This window comes from Cloeon dipterum, chromosome 4 (assembly GCF_949628265.1).
Source record: "Cloeon dipterum chromosome 4, ieCloDipt1.1, whole genome shotgun sequence".
Lineage (NCBI taxonomy): Eukaryota > Metazoa > Arthropoda > Insecta > Ephemeroptera > Baetidae > Cloeon > Cloeon dipterum.
Window position 1 is genome coordinate 12,840,324 of NC_088789.1, and position 17,178 is coordinate 12,857,501.

At 42.6% G+C, this 17,178-nt stretch overlaps 1 protein-coding gene across 7 annotated transcripts in view; it reads left to right on the forward strand.

Moving 5' to 3' along the window:
* Window positions 1–17,178, forward strand: part of Syt7 (Synaptotagmin 7) — a 177,598-nt gene that overhangs the window by 124,046 nt on the left and 36,374 nt on the right. For 2 of the 7 annotated variants that reach the window (XM_065487804.1, XM_065487802.1), the window contains exon 2: window positions 16,173–16,184. The exons of the other annotated variants lie outside the window; for them this stretch is intronic. In XM_065487804.1, coding sequence (XP_065343876.1) covers window positions 16,173–16,184 — 12 coding nt within the window. The remainder of the gene's footprint in view (window positions 1–16,172; window positions 16,185–17,178) is intronic. 7 annotated transcript variants of the gene reach the window in all.

Sequence of the window (17,178 nt, forward strand, 5' to 3'; positions counted from 1 at the left end):
CACTCAACGATCTTTTCATTTGTTTTAAAGAAAAAGTTGCGGTTTTCCCAATGAAAATCCTAGTAATTTAAGCCTGTTCGTTTTTATAGAGCGTCTAATTAAAATTATTATTTAACACTGTACGCTCAAAGAAAAGATGATTTGGCTGCGATCGCCGGAGCGGCAAAGTGCGACCTAGATGTGAAACGCCTCTCTGAAGAGGCCAGAGCATCGTTGGTAAAACCACAGCCAGTGGGAAATGAAGTAGGTTAAACAAGTGCGGATTAGCATGCAAAATTATTCACAGCGAAAACATCAAAGGCAAGCACCGCCGTGAAAAGGGGAGTGCGTCACAATTTAATCATGCTGAAGTTAGCCATTCATGAAAAGGGCACTCACTCCAGTGTGGAAGCGCACTCGATTGCAATTACGACTAAAATTTACGGCCTGATGCAACGGCGGATAATCGACCATGCCATTAATACATTTTATGCTTAAAATTGCAGTAAAAAGTAGGGCTGCATTACAGTTTTAGCTCATTCACAAACACGTGCGACGAGTGTTCGTGCGGAAAGAGACTACCATAAAATTATTTTTACAGCACTGCAAAAAACAAACGCAAACACGGTGCATGTTGCAAGTATTCCACCGTCAGGGCTGTTTGTGCTCAAGTTTTTAAGCGCAAATAAAACAGCCAACTGGCAAGTTGAAACAAGCGGATAATAACAATAAGCAAAAGCTTTCACAGTTGCACAAAAGCTGCTTTTTCAAGCGGTGAAACGGACTACTTTTGCGAACGGCGGCGCATTGTTTGCTTATTCAAAGACGCGTGGGCGAGAAGGAAGTCAGCGTCAGTGGTTTTGCTCCTTTGGGCTTTGTTGAATCAGCAGGAGCTGCATGCAGTCACGAAGGCAAGAATTAAGCAAAGATTGTGTTTTGAAGTTATTCGTGGTTAGCAAAGGCTACGCTCCAGTGGGAATAACCCTCTCGAAGTCACAACTATAAATCTTCCTGTACTTAATACCTGAAGGTGACTCTTGAAAGTTTTGCCCCGTTCAACCTTAGCTTATAATTTGATCAGAATTTTAGGAAAATAATGTTTAGAGTTTTCTAATTTTATAGGGATCTAAAATGAAACATGATGTTGGGTATGCAAAAATCCACCATAAAAATCTGTGATTCTAAATAGCGCTTCTTTGATCCTGAATTCAAAGGTTGCATTCATTTCAACTAACATCTTCATTACTCTTATAATTTCCCTCTTATATTTTCTGCTGGATCATTTTCTGTAATATAACTGCATTAATGTACTTAGACTTATCTTTTAAAAGATGCTCTTCAAGCATTCCGTTTGAGTTGTCATTTCACAACGTAACACTTGGCACGGAAATCACTTCACTGCACCAATTTGTGCATGTGCTCTCTGAGAGGAGACTTCTGCCTGAAATCGTGGACAAGATTGCGCAAAGCATAAGAAGCCAAATCTAGCTGATTCGAGAAGTTGCACGTTAGCGAGAAAAGATTTCCATGGAGGTACGGGGCGGCGCGGCGCGCGTTACTTCTGATGGCACATCTCGATATTGAATGGGAGCGCTTCCAATCCAGCCGGCGCGCCCTCTTTTCGCAAGATATTGCGGCGGGCACATACATATTTTTGCATGCGGCAAAAAGATATGAACGGAACGGGTCAGCGCTGGCTGGAGTGGTGCCATTTTATGAACGATAGCGGTAACTGCACTTCATATTGGCTTGGCCAGCGTGTACGGCGATAATGCTAAATTGCACCAGTTAAATGTGTATGAAGCTTTGCCGTCAATGCATCTCTTTGCGAATGAATAACGCATGGGACTTCTGTGTGTGTGTGGAAGTAATTTATCGCGCCGTTTTTACATCTCAATGTCTGCCGCGGTGTGTTTCATTTCACGACGCCACTTGAGCGCCTGCTGGTGCTTTGATAAATTACCTCAGTCAAGCATTGCTGTCGGCGGGCTTCGACTTTTAGTGCTAGCCGCACCAAACACACTGTGTAATAAATATTGAAAAATGTATGAGCCATAAAAATTTGATGTTCAATATGCTTTCCGAACGCCAATGTTCTTGAAAATAAACAAAGAATCGGATTTTTTGCTGCTTTAATATCTCGGCTGGAAAAAGAAGGTTGACGAATGAACTCTTTTCCGACTGCAGACAGCTGGTGGTTTCTGTGGCAACTTCTATTTCTAATACTTGTTTATTTTACCTATTTTGGTTGCATTTTCATCTTGATCACGCTTCTAGGAACTCGAATTTTGATTCAGCTATAAAAATATTCTCGTGGATCACTGGCGAATAATTTTCTTCGTGAAACAAAACTCCAGATTCATGCTTTGAAAACCTTGGATGATTTTCGTTTCGAATCTGAATACACCCTGATCCTTTTTGCACTTAAAAGATCAAAGGCAGTGGCTGTTAAATTTGAATTTGCACTGCAAAATAGACCTTTTCTGCGCCAAGCATCGGCGACGGCAGCTTTTTAACTGTACATAAGGTAAAAAGCGGCAGGCTCTCTTTTGCATATATTCATAAAAAAATGACTCTCTGAGTTCCACGCTTCACTCTAAAGAGCCGAAATTTCTCATGGAATAATGAAAAACATTCATATCCCGCTCTTTCGTCGGCTTTTGAAGCATATCTCTATTGCACACTGCGAGTGCACAAAATAAAAAAAAATCAACGCCATGTTCCAAACTTCGTTCGTTGAGAGCGATTCGGCGGAATTATTTGCGACGCAGAGCCGCGTTTTTATTGCCACATATCCACGCAAAATGAAATATTATATCGTCGTGGCGGTGCGGTAAGCAGCTTATTATTCCCTTTACGACGTGGAAGCAGCCAAACCTGCATAAATCACATACACTCACTTCCATCGGTATCCGTGATCGATATTTATGCACACACGAATACCGTCCGATAGGAAATGAAGCAGCTGAAATATCAAAGGGGGAAAAACGCAGTGTTTTGGCAGGGAGAGCGTACTCAGCGGAAAATAGAGCAAAGAACTGCTCGGACGGACTTTTTGCTGCCGCCGACTTTGAGAAATACGCGGATTTCGTAATGGCATCATTAGTTACGGGCCCAACGTCTGCTTTTTGACAACATTTAACCACCGGACGTGCCAATAAAACGCGGGAATAATAAATATACCGTCAAAACATATCTTCTCTCCGACCCGCGATATTATTTATTGCGTCCTATTGTGCGGTAACGGAGAGAGCAGAGAAGGAGTCTCTGATCTTTTGTGCTGATATCTTGGCACATGAGACTTCTTGAAATAAGGCCGACGCGCGCCGGGGACATGTTTCGAGCGAGAGAAAGAGACGGCAAAAAATGAGAGATGATAAAAGTACGTACTGGTGGCGCCAGGAATTTTCCCAGTTGCCGCCGACGCCACCTTCTCGAGTGGAAATTTCGCTTTTTCAAGCAACATTTCGCTGAGAAAGAGGCTCGAGGACAAATCCACACGCGCGTGAAATTTGCCAAAGAATGAAAGCGTTGCTGGATTTGCCGCTTGTTGTCAGTTGTCAACAAACGCTCCATTGCATGCTTTTGGAAACGGAGACACACCACGCACTATAATTGGCAATTAACTTCAAATTTCTAGAAATGAGTTCGATGAAAATTTTTTCCACTCCATGATTAAATGAAATCAATGGGCAAAGTGGAAATATTCATGTGAAAGACTAAAACGATACACGCACCATTTTCTTCGTGTTCCCGATCCTTTCACGATAATTTCCGTTCGGTTGACCTCCAGTTTTGATGCTAATCCAACGCGATTCGCGTTACAAAACGAAAATCGATCGGCACTAGGGGACCAAAACGTGCTTTCCTGCAGTCAGCGCCACGCAAACGCTCATTACCGTGTAAATTGAGGCGTGCTGTGCTGTCGTCGTTTTTCCAAAGTCCAGCACATTTTCGCCCAGTGGGACTGGACAGATAAAATAGTGGTGGCACATCAATAAAACATGCACTGCCGCTACTACCGCCGCGAAACGTCAACAAAACAAAACACCCCCGCACAAATTTTCCGTGAGAGAACAAAACCTGCTTATCTCGGGCCACTATCTAATTTACATGCGATTAGCTGTACACAAAAGCGGCCGTTGCCTGGCTGCCATCGCGGTCATTTTTCCTTGTAATATTTATTTAAATTTAAGCCCTACGCTCCTGTTTTATCGCCGTTGGCGCGCAGCATAATTGATAGTCAACACGAAAGACAATTATTTACCACACGCAGCAAATAATGGCAAACAGCACACAGCGCATTATCAGGCTGCTCTGCGGCGTGTTTTGCGATTAGGTCAGCTTAATTAACCACCTGTGTCTGACGCCAATACATATTGTGTGCTTTCTACTGCTGCCCGTAATAATCACATTGTTATTTTGGACTGCTCTGTTGGGCAAGACTGAACGACAGTTGTCAAGAGAATCAAATATCACAGGCAGTGAAATGGGTTCATTTTAAAATTCTCCCTTTTAGCTCGTATCACATTGCATCTGTCGTTTTCCGATAAATGAAAGTGACTTTGACAGCCATTGTTTTTCCCTAGCAGGCTTTCCCATATTTTCAGGGCAAAAAAATAAACTTAGATGATGTTACAAATATACTAATCTGCACGAGATTATAAATATTTCATGGAGCTTTGCAACAAAATCCTCTTGATTAGACAGCAGGTGTAGCCTTCATTGCGGTGCACAGAGTTTTTCCGTTAAAAATTTTCGTGTCTTAAAAAGCAAAATTTTTCTCTATCAAAATGTTTAGTATAAACGACGGGATTTAGAACATTAGATTTTTTTCAATGGGGAATTAACTGGGAGGGCGAGTGGTGGCTCTGAAGCGATTCTATTACTGTTTCTCTTTTCAGTCATGCTCAGAAATCAGTGCAGACGGACAGTGATTCAAAATTTCATGCGGTGAATTTTTGATTAGATGACTCAAACGACTGAGGATATGATCCAAGCGGCTGTCCAGTACGGGATTTTCTCTTTAAATTTCCGATCTTAGCCCCTTATAACCTTAGAATCACGTACATGGCAGTATTTGTAAAATCCACTTATAGTTAAACTTAATTGCCGTTGCTGTCGATACTTTTCATATTTTTTCTGTTCGCATAATAATATTCCCACTTCACGTCAAGCACTTGCGACTCGTGGCGTTTGTGTATTGCTACCAGCCGTCCTTTGGCCCATTTGACCGTCAAAGTCTCGGTAGGAGCGGAAAATCCATTTTTTTCTCTCTCAGTCGACCGCTGCAATTAAGCTCGCCGGAAAAATTCCGCGACCGTAGGAGCGAGCTAGATCAAAGGGAAAAGCGGCAGCAGGGGCGTTCCTGCATTATAAATATTTCTTGCCTGAGCCGAAAAGAAGGCGCAAGCTATTACACCCGCCATTGTATCGCGGCAGGAGCTGGAAATAGAACGTGTTGAATAAAAGACTTTCAAAAGGACTTCATTATTTCGCTGGCGAAAAGAACGCCACTGGGCGCGCGCGAGTCTAATTTCCCCCGATGAATATTTCAGGCGCGAATTCCAGAGGCCGGCGCGGAGCCGAGCTAGTTTTACTGGCCGAAACCACCACCCTCGGTGACGTAGGGGGCGAGTAACTTTATCGAACGGGAGGTTCACATGGATGCGTTTAAGTCGCGTGCACTTTCAAGCCCGCCGCCCGCCCGCCCAGCCGGCCCCTAACTTTATCGAACCACGCAACACGCACGCCACCGAATGTGTAATAATCCGCCTCTCGTGTGTCTGCGTGCTGGAGGCCGCCGCCGCACACCCTCTCGCGCGACGGCCAACCACCCTGCCCGCCTGCACCGACCTCAACAGGTGATGAGGGAAAGTGCTACTGCGCGAATAATAATCCTCGGGGCTTGCACTTGGTGTGCGTCTTGCGGTTCGGCCCGTTTGACGCGGGAAACGAGCGCAGCTTTTGGCGTTTCACGCGCGGGGCAGGGTCGTAAAGTGTGTGTGACTTTTTCACTTGGCCCGGTCCCTGCTTTATGTGAGCCAACAAATTTGCGGGATTTATTATGCTGAAGGCCAAAGACAAAGCTAGTCGCGAGTTGTGTTTCTGTGGAAATATAAATTGAAAGGGAAACACTCGTAAAATTCATATGAATAGCCAGTTAAGAAGACTTGGAAATGTTAAATGTTAGTCTTCAATGGAGACCGAAAAAGCCAATTTTTGTTTCTGGATAAAACGTTGGCTTCAATAAAACTTTTTCCTTTTAAATCGTAATTTTTTCATGAGTAAAATCAGTCTGCGATTAGAACATGATTTGCCATGCCAAATTTAATTTGTTAACAAAGCTAGTCTCCATTAGATTGCAAAACGCATATAATAGGCAATACAATCTATTATGGTATGTGTTATTAAGTATTTACATTTGATTATGTGTGCAAAAAAATTAATGTTTTAGAGAAAAATAATTGAGGTCAAAATTGTTCCCAAAAAATTGGTGTCAGTAAGTTGTAAAATTATTAAACAAAACTGCTTTTGGAATCAGCTTTCAAATTAGTTGGTTTATCCATCTTACATATTACTAGTATTTGTAAAACTATGTCATCATGTGAAGAGGTTAGAATAAAATGTTCTCTCAATTTAAATTACCACATCTTTCCATTTATTTGTGAAAAGAGATGTTATTTTTTATTTTGTAATACATATACGCTAAAAATCCCACAAGACTTCCTGCACTGAATACGAACACGAGTGAAAATTTGAAACTTAAAATAATTAATTCGACTTGAACTTAAAAATGCTTGATTTACTATCGCCAGTCACCTCAATCATCACTGGTTAGGACGAGGAACTTGATAGACTTCTGTTACAAGAGCGAAGGTTTTTTCATCATGCACGATTCATATCAAAACAAATTTGATTTGGTTGGTTTGGTTGAAAATTTTTATTTTGCCATTCGGGAAACACAAACAAAAGAATCCTCGTAAAGGCGAACTGGCTGTAGAACGATGCAAAGAGTCGCATCTGGCTCATACCCATTAAATCGGGAGAGCATGCAGCCAGCATCTTCAATATGAACCAATTCCATTCGGAACGCTGGCTGGAAAAAGCAGAAGTCAAAGTGCAGTGCAGTTCAAACTTTTGTTTAGCCTCGTGCGATATGTACATATGTAGTGCAAGCCAGCGGTAGGTTAAAAGAGGGCTAGAAGAGAGAACGAGAACGAGAACGCGGTGCGGCTCAAAATCAATACCGCGAACGGCGGGCGGCGAGCGAGCCTCGCACTCTTTCACTCGCAGCACGAGCAACAGGCACCACTTGCATTGTTCCCTCGCGCGTCTACTTGCCAGCCGCATCCCGCTTTTTGCCAGAGTGCAGCTGCAAAAACGTCGGTCCCGTTTTCTTTTCATTTCAATTTGCTAGAGCGTTTTCGGGGAGTGCGGTTGTCGACCAAATAATGCACGCCGCCGGCCGAATGGATGGTCGAGCTTGCTTTTATTTCGCTTTTCCGTTGACGCCACTGGTGTGCCAGCAGAATGGAGTGCGATAAAATCGCACACCACTTTTTTACGGCTCTCCTCTGGCTGCCTGCGCAATTATCTCGACTGTAAATCTTACCGGAATATACGTATGCATGTGAGCAGAGTCGCACGGCCCAACCGATTCGGCCAGAAAGTGCGTGGCGATTATTTTGATACCGCTATTTATCAACATCTCATGTTCAAACATGACTCAACGTGCAAATTGCACTTGTATGTACGATACTATATGTGTTAATGGCCATGTACGTGGCAGATATCGTAAATCTAGATTACCCCACTGGCCGAATTTTAGGAAAACAAAAGCAATTTGCGATGTATTCCAAAATTCTTGGCAGTGCAATAAATTTTAAGCCACGAGAATTATTATTCAAACATATTTAAGCCTAATATTTAAACTTGGCCATTCATTTTTTTAAGTTCGCTCAAAGCAAAATTAATTTTTGCCCTGTTTCCATATTTTATCTGCCCTTTCCGGAAATGTGTGAATTTCTTGCTCACCACGCAGCATTCTGCCGCCACGAACCCGTATTTGCTCAGGCAAAATGTTCTCCTTGTATGTAAAGGGCGCGGCAGCGTACTTTCAGCCTGCCAAAAGTTAAATGTGTACAAAGAGAGTGAAAACTGGGCACAATGGCCCTGCTGGAGCAACAGCAGAGCAGTCTAAAACAAGCTCAGATCTCTCCAAGCCGTTCCTTGGGAATAAGTGTATGAAAATGAGAGACTGACATACACGTGTGCCATATTCCTTAATAATGCAGCCTACTCACCGTGCTTGTGAATCAAGTCTTTTTTTTGCATAAATTTCACATAACACCAAACACTCAAGTTCAAGGCGATTTTGTGCATATGTTTCGACATTGGAATTTAATGTACTTCTCTTACTGGAATCCCTGCCTTCTGAAGAGCATTATTGTTTAAATTAAAAATTCCTGACCACTGTCTTCGGCTTCCGATAATATTCTTTTAAATTTTAATCATGCAGCGCACTTGAAGCCTTTGTAAAAGTTAAAGTGGTAAAATTTTAAAAATGTCCTATTGAATAAATCGCTGGAATCATTTCGACTTTGGTATCTGCAAAAACTATGTTTTTATATAATTTTCAAATACTTCCAATTGCTTTTAAATTTTAAGAAAAAAAGCACGCACAATCAGGCGAATTCAAATTACCATGCTATTACAATAGAAGTGGGAAATGAAGCGGCTGATTCGTTACATGAACGGGGTCAGCGTTGATTGAGATGCAACGCCAGTTGTCGCGAGGTAATTAGCAGAGCTGCTGCTGACTGTGTTTGAAATTATGTGATGCTAATGGTATGCAAGGCGGCACCACACCATCTGCAATCTCATCATCGCGCACGTCGTCCCGAACGTAAATTGTGCGCTGCCTTGAGCGCACGAGCGAGATAGAAAAAAAACACAAATAGCCAACGAGATTAGCCAGCAGCGAGAAACGCACTTTGGCGAAACGAGCGAAATTGCGGCCAGACGAAACGGCGCGCAGTTTTAATCGAGCAAGAACACTTTCCGTGCTGTGCCACCGTTTTTCCCCTCGACTTGGACTACGTACAATTTTCTTAGAAACGGTTAGAATTAATTATTACAAGTTTGTGCCCTGCTCCACACATTAATTCGCGTTGCATACCAGACGACGTCGTAAAACAAGAGTGAATTCTAACGGCCGCTTGCCAACTAGGACGTTTTTTGCCTGCGTACAGCGAATAATTAATACCACATCCAATGGAAGGGTCGTAAATTGCATCCACCCGCTCAGTAGCTGTTGAAATATTGCAACCAAGATATTGTTCACCTAACAATAAGTAGATTCATGGTCTTACTCCTCTCTTCAGGCCACCATAGTACTTCATCAATCAAAAGGAAAAAAATTAATGTTTTTAGCATTGCTTTTAGATTGTATTTTGTGATAGAGAAGAAGACCTACAGCGCACGTTGACTGATTCACGAAATTCAACAGTACTTTATCAGCGTCATTAAGTTAACAATAAAAAAAACTTGCCACGATCAATTATGGAATAATAGCAACATCTTACGGAAGTAAAAAACAACACAGATTGCATTCTTGAACAGGCCTTCATTCTCGTTGATTTCATTGTTTTTTAATTAGATCTGGCATTTTTGGCAACCAAAACACCTGTCTGCTATCATCAATTTGTTATTACTATAAATTAAGTACCATGAATTAAAAATTAGTCTTACAAAGCCCTCTAAATTCATCCGTTTTTTTCTAACAATAAGCCCATGTTCTCCGTGAGTCACAAACCTGTCTGTTAGGTATTTTTTTTACCAACCTTTACACTTAAAAATAGCTTCAGTGCAAAATAATGTGAAAGCGCTTCAAAAATTCAAACCTTTATTTTTAATTAAATAAATGTACCATTTTTTAAATTAAACAAGTTTATATAAAAGGCAAATGGTTTGGACATGCGCATTCCATTTCAGTCTACCTGCTTTTGTGATTTCACAAACAGCAGGTACTCTTCTCTCCCCCTATGTTGCACCAGGCTGCCACCGTGCCCATAAATTCTGCCGCTAATGGACGCACTGCACCAGTGCAAGTGGCTTAATTTTATGGACTCTACCCGTCGTGCATTTTTGTGCGGCCGCATTAGCTCCTTGCTTTTGCTGGACGCCTGAAATGGGGGTTTCATTTTAACTTTGCCTCGACCGGCCCCGTTGTTGACTTTTTTAATATTGCTCTGCGACGGAATTAATTCCGCTCAGCAAATTTCAAAGCGCGCGGTGCGGGACTGAAAACACTCTTGCTGTTGGCAATTTTATTCAAAAACTTTGCACAGGAGATGAGCGTTCTGACGTCGAACCGAAAATAAGCTAATCTTCATATTTTTTTTTTTAATTGGCAGACGAGCTAGCGTGAGTTTTGTGACGTAATCGCTCTGGAGTCTCCAGGGAACTGCAGTCTGATTGATCGCTCCGTTCCAGCTTGCGGCTTAAAAAGTAGTCATTACAACACATCGGCTTCGTCGGCAGTAAAAGGTAGTCAGACAGACACATCTAATGTCGCGGAGAGCGAGCGAGAGACAAGTCAATCTGACGGCCTGGAAGGCTGAATCAATCTCTCAAACAGCGGCTGCACGATTTGATAATCTCGGAGTGTTTGGCGCTCGGTTGCTCTTGAATTTGCTTGCGAGATTATTGCCGAGCTACCCGGGGCCGGGCAGGCAAGCAGCGCAGCACGATTATACAGCGCGGCACGGCGATGATTTCACAGTCGAGGAGCAGCACACGGCTGCTAAATTGCCTCAGGCTGGCTGTGTGTGTTTCTTAGGCCAAGTCAAGTGCTTGCCAGTAGTACGCTGCTCCTGCTTTCTCGTCACTCTCGCGCGATAATCTAGTTAAGGACCAGCGTGGATTGTTGACATAATCACGTTTTGTCTCTTTTCCAAATAGTTTTCGCCGTGGAAATCTGGATTCCTTTCGAAAGAGAATTCGCGTCACAATCCAGCTTCTGCATTTGTGTGGAAGCAAAGCCTTACCTTGCAGCTCAAGACGAGACACTTAAAGCGAACACTCGTAGCTTCGATTCCGGTTCAGGGTTCTACGTTTTGAATAACTTTGAATAGTAATTAGCACTGCGGATGATTAAGATTCAATCCCACAAGAGCTCGGCCAACATCAAAGAGGAAAATTTAATGCCAATCTCACGTGCACACTAGATTAAGCTAGATTATTTCGGGAATTTCGGCTCCCCACCTGCTCCCGATGAGGCGAGAGGATAAATAATTCATCACAATGCGACGCGTTGGGAGTTGTAAGTTATGCAGTCCGCTCGGCGGGCAGGACGCGCGGGTTGCCTAACGCAGATATTGGCGGGGACTCGAGAGGATGTGATTATTACCGTGCAGCGGCGGAGCGACGGAGGCAGTCCATTAAACGTATTAATGCCGCCCGCAAAATGATAAACACGAACAGGTCCAGCTCAATTGACAAGCTGTACAGTTCGTACTTCATAATTTGGTTGAATTTTAATCCTCCTTTGGATGACCGTACTATTCCAGGAATAGTCTGGACAGATGCTGCTGTGAAGCCAAATTGCCAGAGCAATGGAGTTGAACAGTCGTGTCCGTCATGCCCGAGGTCGCAAGTTGCGGCCTAATTTGGGCGCCGCTTGTGATCCGGAGAAGATAGTAGCTTTTGACGGCAGAAAGAAGATTGCAATTCCGAGCAAAGTTGCCTATGACCTATTTCGCTGCGGGAGAGAAAGATAAAACAGAATCGTTGCAGCTTTGAACTACCACAACGCGCGCATAATTATTATGCAGTTCCAGTTTGGTAGGAAATAATTAAGCGTGACTGGACTCATTTAATTGCAGACCGCGGAAATTGCAATCGGCAGTGTACTGAATAATTAATCTCGGCGCTGAAATTCTAATCAGAACGACCAAAGCATGTAGTAAAAATGCAAAAAGGATTGCACATCATTATGCGAGTGGCTGTCATTATCATAATCCTCTCGCAGATCGTTGCAAAATGTTATGACCTAAATGTTCACGTTGAAGGTGCGTCAGACAGGAAAGCAAGCTGCATGAATAATTTATAGTCGCAAAGTTATGGGCTGAAAACGGGAAGTAGTTGAAAAGTGGGGGATTTTATTAGCATAATAAATGAAAGACCATCTATGATTTTAATTTAGTATGCTAATGAGCATCAGAAACTACAGAGCTGAAGACTGCAGCGGTGACAGAAGATATCCCATTGCTTTGTTTCTTTTTAAAACAGAGCATCAAAGCCAGATGAAAAATTTCCAACCCTTGAGAGTGAGTGTGGGATTGGTTGGCAACCTCAAAGTGGTATTTGTAGGTTAAAACAACTAAAAAGTGATAGGAAAAAATTGAAGCTGATTTGTCTAAAAGCACTCCAATAGTGAAATTTCTGTCATTGTTCATTTTCAGAATATCCTGGATTTGTCCCAAAATTCTGAGAACATAAGTGTCTTTAGTACATACAAAAAAATAGTAGCCCCAACACTCCAGACGATGCAAATGAATCTTTTTTTCAGTTTCCACGGTTTCCATCTTTATTTCTTTCTTTGAAAAAGAGAACAACAAAACTGGTGAGTTAGGAGTGAACTTCACCAAGAAAGCAACAACTAATCGAGTCGCACATGACAATTGCAACTGTCTGCTTTCTAAAGGGTGTCTCTCGTATATCGGACGAAACGAGGACGAGATGAGCAGCAATTTGCGCGGCATCCGAACATGTTTTTCTCGAGGCCTGTCGGGCGTCGGCGGAGAACGAAATAAACGCTATTATTTGTCCGGGCGACTCCCCGATGGATTCTCAAGTTTGCAAGAGATCAGAGTGGCGTTCGCGGCGACGGCGGGGCGCTGCTTGCGGTACCGACCAACCACTATCGTCCCAGCTCGTTGGCTTCTTTTTGTCGAAAGAATTCGCCAGCACGATGTAATTTATCGCCAGCGAGTCGTCTGCCAAAAAACACTACAAACACCAGCGGCGGCGGCACCACCCCCGCTTGAAACAAAGTCCGCGCACACCACGCGGCTGTATTTATCTTTGCGAGGCATTTTTATCGCGCACTAGCCGTCTTTTTATTGCTCCAGTTGGGCAACGCTGGAAATTAATGCGTAAGAATTTCGGCAGAGCGTTTTTATTTTCCTTCTTCTTCTTCTCGCCGGCAGAGCTTATTCTTGCGCTTATTACTTAACAGACACTCTCCGTTTTTACTCGGCTTGACTTTTTCCCATTGTGATCATCTGCGAGCAAACACTGACTTTTATCTGCGAGCATCTAATTAGCCCACAATTCGTACCTCTTCGCGAAGCTTTTGTTTTCCTTGTAAATTTTTACACCCTTTTCTCTCTTTTGAAACACTGTGGTACTTGCGCTGGAATTATTAATAAAATACGATTTTCTGGCACCAAAGAAACTGTGTGTATTTTATCACCAATTTTTTAAAAACTTTTCGTGGGCTTTGAGCTTGCCGAGTCCCAATAACACCACCGAGCGGAAAACATGGAGCCCGATTGGCCGCAGAGGAGCGTGGGCCAATTGTAACCATCTTTTCGCCTCCCCGCATCGAGATCTTTTATTGAAACGTAAGACATTTGTCCCTAAAGCCGCTGGAAAGGTGCGAAAACCAGCTAGTGGCGAGTCGACGCCAGTGCGCCTCTCAGCCCACTCAAATAGATCGTAAACCAGCAGCAAAGTTTTCGTTAATTATGAGCAATATTATGATATTATTTCAAATGTAGCAAACAGGGAATAAATTGAAAATATACTCGAGGAATTAATTGTTTTCATTGAACCAAAGCAAATATTAAATTTTCATATTTTCATGGTACGATTCATAGCTGTATTTTTTAGTGAAGTTGTGAAAATAAATCAAGTCCTCTCCCTGATGCATTGCAATTTGGTGTTTTTGGTGGTATGTATTCAACCACAGTATTTTCATGATCTAGAATTTTATTGCACTCTTGGTAGCTCCTTGCTTTCAATCTGACTTGCTTTATGAAAGTTATTACAATTTATCTGCCTCATTTGTAGGCTCGTTGCTACACACACAAATCCATTCTTTGGTCTCTGTCGCGAAAAGTATTCTTTACAATGAGAGTGGCATTGCCTCTGATGTTGTCATACAAGACAAAAAGGGTTGGAGGGTGTATAAAATTGTAACGTCGTAACAGTGTGCTGTTGACAATGAGTATCGAATGACGATGCTATAGAAAATTGATTCTGCCTTTACGTCGCATGCTTGCTTGCCGCTGGTCGGATCTCTTTTTATCTGAGGATCGGCTGCGTGTGCCGCCTTTCAGACCATGAGCCGTCCTTTTGAATGTCTTCTTAAACGCCTTAATCCTCTCTTTGTTGCAGCGTTTAAAACTAAAAAGGCGCTTAACTGCAAAAATAAACGATAACTGGCCTTTTATGCGACTCGCGCTTGAAAAGAGAAGAAGTGCTTGGGCGCGTGCAAAACGACGCCCCTTCTATTGAGCGCGAAAATCGGGATTGCGATTTAACGCTGGCAAAAAATATTTGATTCCGGCAGTTGTGCGCGCGCACCACACTGTGCAAATTCTCTTTTTGAAAGCGGCCAACTTTAATTCGTGATTCACGAGTCCAATGTAAATAAAATTTCCGGCTGCACAAACCTGCCTTTGTGTTTGCGGAAAAATCTGAAACTTTGTCCGGGATGACAGAATTTTAATTACTCATCCATACTCTGCTGTCGACATAGCATTTGAGGAATTAATTAAAATGAAAATCAACGGCAACTGAAATCAAAAGTGCTCTGACAAAAGAGTGGAAAGAGAGCTGAACATGATGCTCGTTGGACGCAAACACACGCTCGTGGGAACAAAAGGGTTATCAGTAGAGAGCAGCGCAAACAAGCGAGACTTTGCAATAATAATAAGTGCGCACAAGGGCTCGGCTGCTTTTGGCGCGAATAATATCCGTCCACATCTTTGGCACCCGCGCTTCCTGATGGCTCCATATTATATTACAAGCCGCTCGCACGTCTCCTTGGCTCGCTGAATAAGAAAAGAAGCCGGAAAGAGGGGAAAGGTTGCCAAACCAAGAGAACCAGCAGCGCCAGAAGCCCTATGAGTATGGAGAGCTTCCTATTTTTCCATGTCAAGTCAAGGCAGATTTTTCTCTGACAAAGTGAAGGCTCTCTCTTTCTCTCTTTCGCCCTCTTCTGAGTCGCTGCCACTCGCTCGCTCTCTTTTAAGCAGTCGCACGCTTTCCAGAGAGCTTTCTTGAAGAGCAGCACGCACCGAAATCCAGAGGGATTAGATTCATACATGAAAAACTACACAAAACCGCACACGCACCACTATTCCGTTCTCCATCGGCAGTGCGCCGGTGTTTGTTGTGTCAACGGATTGCTTTTTTTATTCATGTTTTCACCACAAGTTGACATTTACTATGTGAATTCCGCTGGCTGAGTGAATAAGCCTTGACGATCCAGTTCACGAAAATAGCGACTGACATGCAAATCACGATTAGTTCTTTGATGTTTTCTTCAATCCACTCTTAATTTCGAAATGGATCTCGCCTTTGAAGCGAAATCCGATTTTCCTGCGCGCCTCTGAATGACAACTTTTCTCGTCGTCAGGCAGTTTTAAATGCATATAATCCTAGGAAAAAAGAACGCCGCAGGAGCTAAAGGCAAAAGTATCCGCAATCAGATAAATATCCAATTCCCGGTATATTGTAACGACCACGATCGCAGCGGCTGTGGCAGGATTAAATTAAAACTATTGAGCCGATGGCAGCGCAAACAGATCATTATGTTTTATTTGCGCTGATATACCTGCTGGAAATAACAACAGCTGCCGGCTTAATTCTGACGCGCATTTTCCCTTGTTCATCACATCGCACACACATTTGTTCATTTATTATCCACCGCAACGTGTCAGGCTGTCACGCCATAAATAGCCGAGTCCTATCTATCAGAATTTTCTCTCTCATCCGATGACACGTAAATACATCTCAAGAACTGCACGATCATTGTTTGCTTTCTAGTTTTTGTATGTATGATGATGATGTGAATGCTTAACACCCTAAACTTATGACGTGTGTTTGCCTTTCATCTAATATGTTTTCTGCTTTCTTTTGTTCTTGCTTGCCGTCGGCTTGGATTGGATCATCTGTAGAGCTCAACTAGAGTAAGTACAATGAGGATTCCCTCTCTCTCGCGCTCTCTATCTCTCGGCAGTGTGCATTAAACACACTCGTGCCGCCCATTGTCATGCAAGCCGGCACGAGTAAATACAAGCCATATAGAAAAGACGGGGATTTCACGCTAATGTAGTGCCGCTGCCGTGCGCACTCATCCACAGGTTTCTTTTACCCTACAGTGAAATGCAACTCTCACTCAGTAGAATGCTCGTGACCCACTTTTTGTTTTTGTTGCTCGCGCAGAAACATTTGCTATCTGCAAATGCGTAGTTTACCAAGCGTATTGTTAGGCAACGCGTTACTCTGGCTTTTAATCAGACCTTTACGAGGAACGAGACCGTCGAAATTTCCGGGATTTATTCGTTTTTTTAAGTGGTCTAAACTTATGTTTAGGTTCCAGATAATTGATAGGCTAATAACATTTTACGTTGGATCGTTCCAAGAGAAACGTTAAATGAAAATATGAGAAAGCAGGAGATGAGGACCATGCAAACCCCATTTCATGGCACATTAAGATGGTCATGAAGCATAATTAAAATTAATTACATATACACCCCATTTATATCGATTCAACAAGTAAGGAAATAAATAATTTTTAAGCATAGTATACAACAACAATCTCAATTGAAACTTACAGAATATCCTTCTCAGCAAATCGTAATTTACATTTGCCAGATTTTAAACGACTTAAATTAGAGTGAGGATTTATCCACTTGATCTGGGTCCGTTACAATTAAACGTACGGTATTTATGAACTGCAATTTGACTAGTCAGAAATCCGGCGAAAACTATGTAATTTGAATATGAAATCTCTCTCTTTTGCACAATGATTTTTCCAACAAACGGCGTAAAACAACAATTTATCAACAAACACGAACAATACCCCAAACCAAAATTGAAAAAGGAATAGGAGCTCGGCTTTGTAGCCGCTGCATGTTCATTATTTTGTTCAATTCATGTAGGGGGTGGGTTTTTCGATTG